Raw genomic sequence first — 1,484 nt, forward strand, 5'->3', positions numbered from 1 at the left:
TCTCTCTCTCTCTCTCTCTCTCTCTCTCTCTCTCTCTCTCTCCCCCCCTCTCTCTTTCCCTCTCTCCATTTTATTGCATTTTAAGAGAAAGAGGAAGTGATCTGATTGGTTTGCCTAGTTTGAAGACTCTCTCACCATTATAGTAGACTAATGATTGTCTTACTTTATTTACACCAGTTAAAACTTTATTTTTAAACCATCTCTGATTCTTTTAGAGATTTTTGTTCAAAGCATGACACCTGAGTGAAACACTGGTTTGATAAGAATAGTTCTCATTTTCTGAGCAAATAAGTACTAAGTTCTAAATTAAATTGAAAAAAAGTACAATTTTATCATTTTTATCTCAACAAAAGAATTTTACGACTGACTATGATTTTTCCAGCTGTTGGCGAGACCCCAGTAGCCTCGGGGGCGTGTCCGCTGTTTGCACTCAAGAGAGCCGTGGAAGCTGCCAGGTCGGATGTAGGCATGACGGAGTGGTTTCCCATGGGTACGATCTCGAGCTGGCAATAAAAGCATGACAGATCGCTTTTTAAAGCTTCATCATCATTGCCTTTCTCACTCTGGATCAGGATATAGACCACGAACAAACACTTTCCACCTTTCCCTATCTTGGGCTATTCGCTTGATGTCACTCCATGTCTTCTTTTAAAGCTTAGAATATAATTAATTGTTTTGTTCTTCGGGCTGGTGAAACTTGACAGACCAACATAGGAGCTATCAAATGTAACCTCAAACTTTTATTTTTATGAGCTTTGGACTCAAAACGATGGTTGGTTCCCAGTTTGTTTCTAATGAGGGCTGTCCTTTTTACTCTCTGCTATGATAGCCTACATCAGGAATAATGATAATAGCTCTAATAAGGACTCTCTCTCTCTCTCTCTCTCTCTCTCTCTCTCTCTCTCTCTCTCTCTCTCTCTCTCTCTCTCTCTCTCTCTCTCTCTCCTCTGCTTTTTCTGCGATAACAATGATGCGCACTACCTCCTTTTAATTTCTTGTCTTGCTGAGATATCTTGGAAGGAAAGAAATCAAATTATGAGGCTGTACTCTAAGAAATCCGCGTGAGAAGATTGCCGATAAAAACAATCATGAAAAGACAATTAAATCTGGGAAACTTGAAAATAAATAAAAGCCTTCAAGATCTCGTTCGTCTTGGACAGTGTCTAGAGTACATTGGACATACCAGTGGCACCCTCCAACCGCCTGCTTTGACAGTAAGGATTAGGACCAATAGCAATGTATGAAAGAACTGTTGCGCAAGGCACGGAAGACCCACATGATGATATGTGCAATTATTATGAAAGAGAAGGTTGGGGTGGGGGGTAAATAAAGACCGGATTGGGTTTCGGCCGGTGTCAACAACCTTTAGGCCATAGCTGGACTTTCACTTTCAAAGGTCCCTGATACACTCACTATCGATACTCGGAGTCACTGGATTTCCCGGGGGCTGTCGTGGCCTAGAGGTTAAGGTGTTCGCCTCTCGT

The 1,484-nt window shown here is 41.6% G+C and overlaps 1 protein-coding gene across 1 annotated transcript in view; it reads left to right on the forward strand.

The window, feature by feature from the left end:
* LOC101846241 (xanthine dehydrogenase) overlaps window positions 1-490 on the forward strand; it is a gene marked incomplete at its 3' end in the record, with an annotated part of 46,758 nt that extends 46,268 nt beyond the window's left edge. The window contains 1 exon segment of the mRNA XM_035971854.1: window positions 383-490. Within this exon segment, the coding sequence (XP_035827747.1) occupies window positions 383-490 (108 nt within the window).
* Window positions 491-1,484: the final 994 nt, after the last annotated feature.

This window comes from Aplysia californica, unplaced genomic scaffold (assembly GCF_000002075.1).
Source record: "Aplysia californica isolate F4 #8 unplaced genomic scaffold, AplCal3.0 scaffold00522, whole genome shotgun sequence".
NCBI classification, from domain to species: domain Eukaryota; kingdom Metazoa; phylum Mollusca; class Gastropoda; order Aplysiida; family Aplysiidae; genus Aplysia; species Aplysia californica.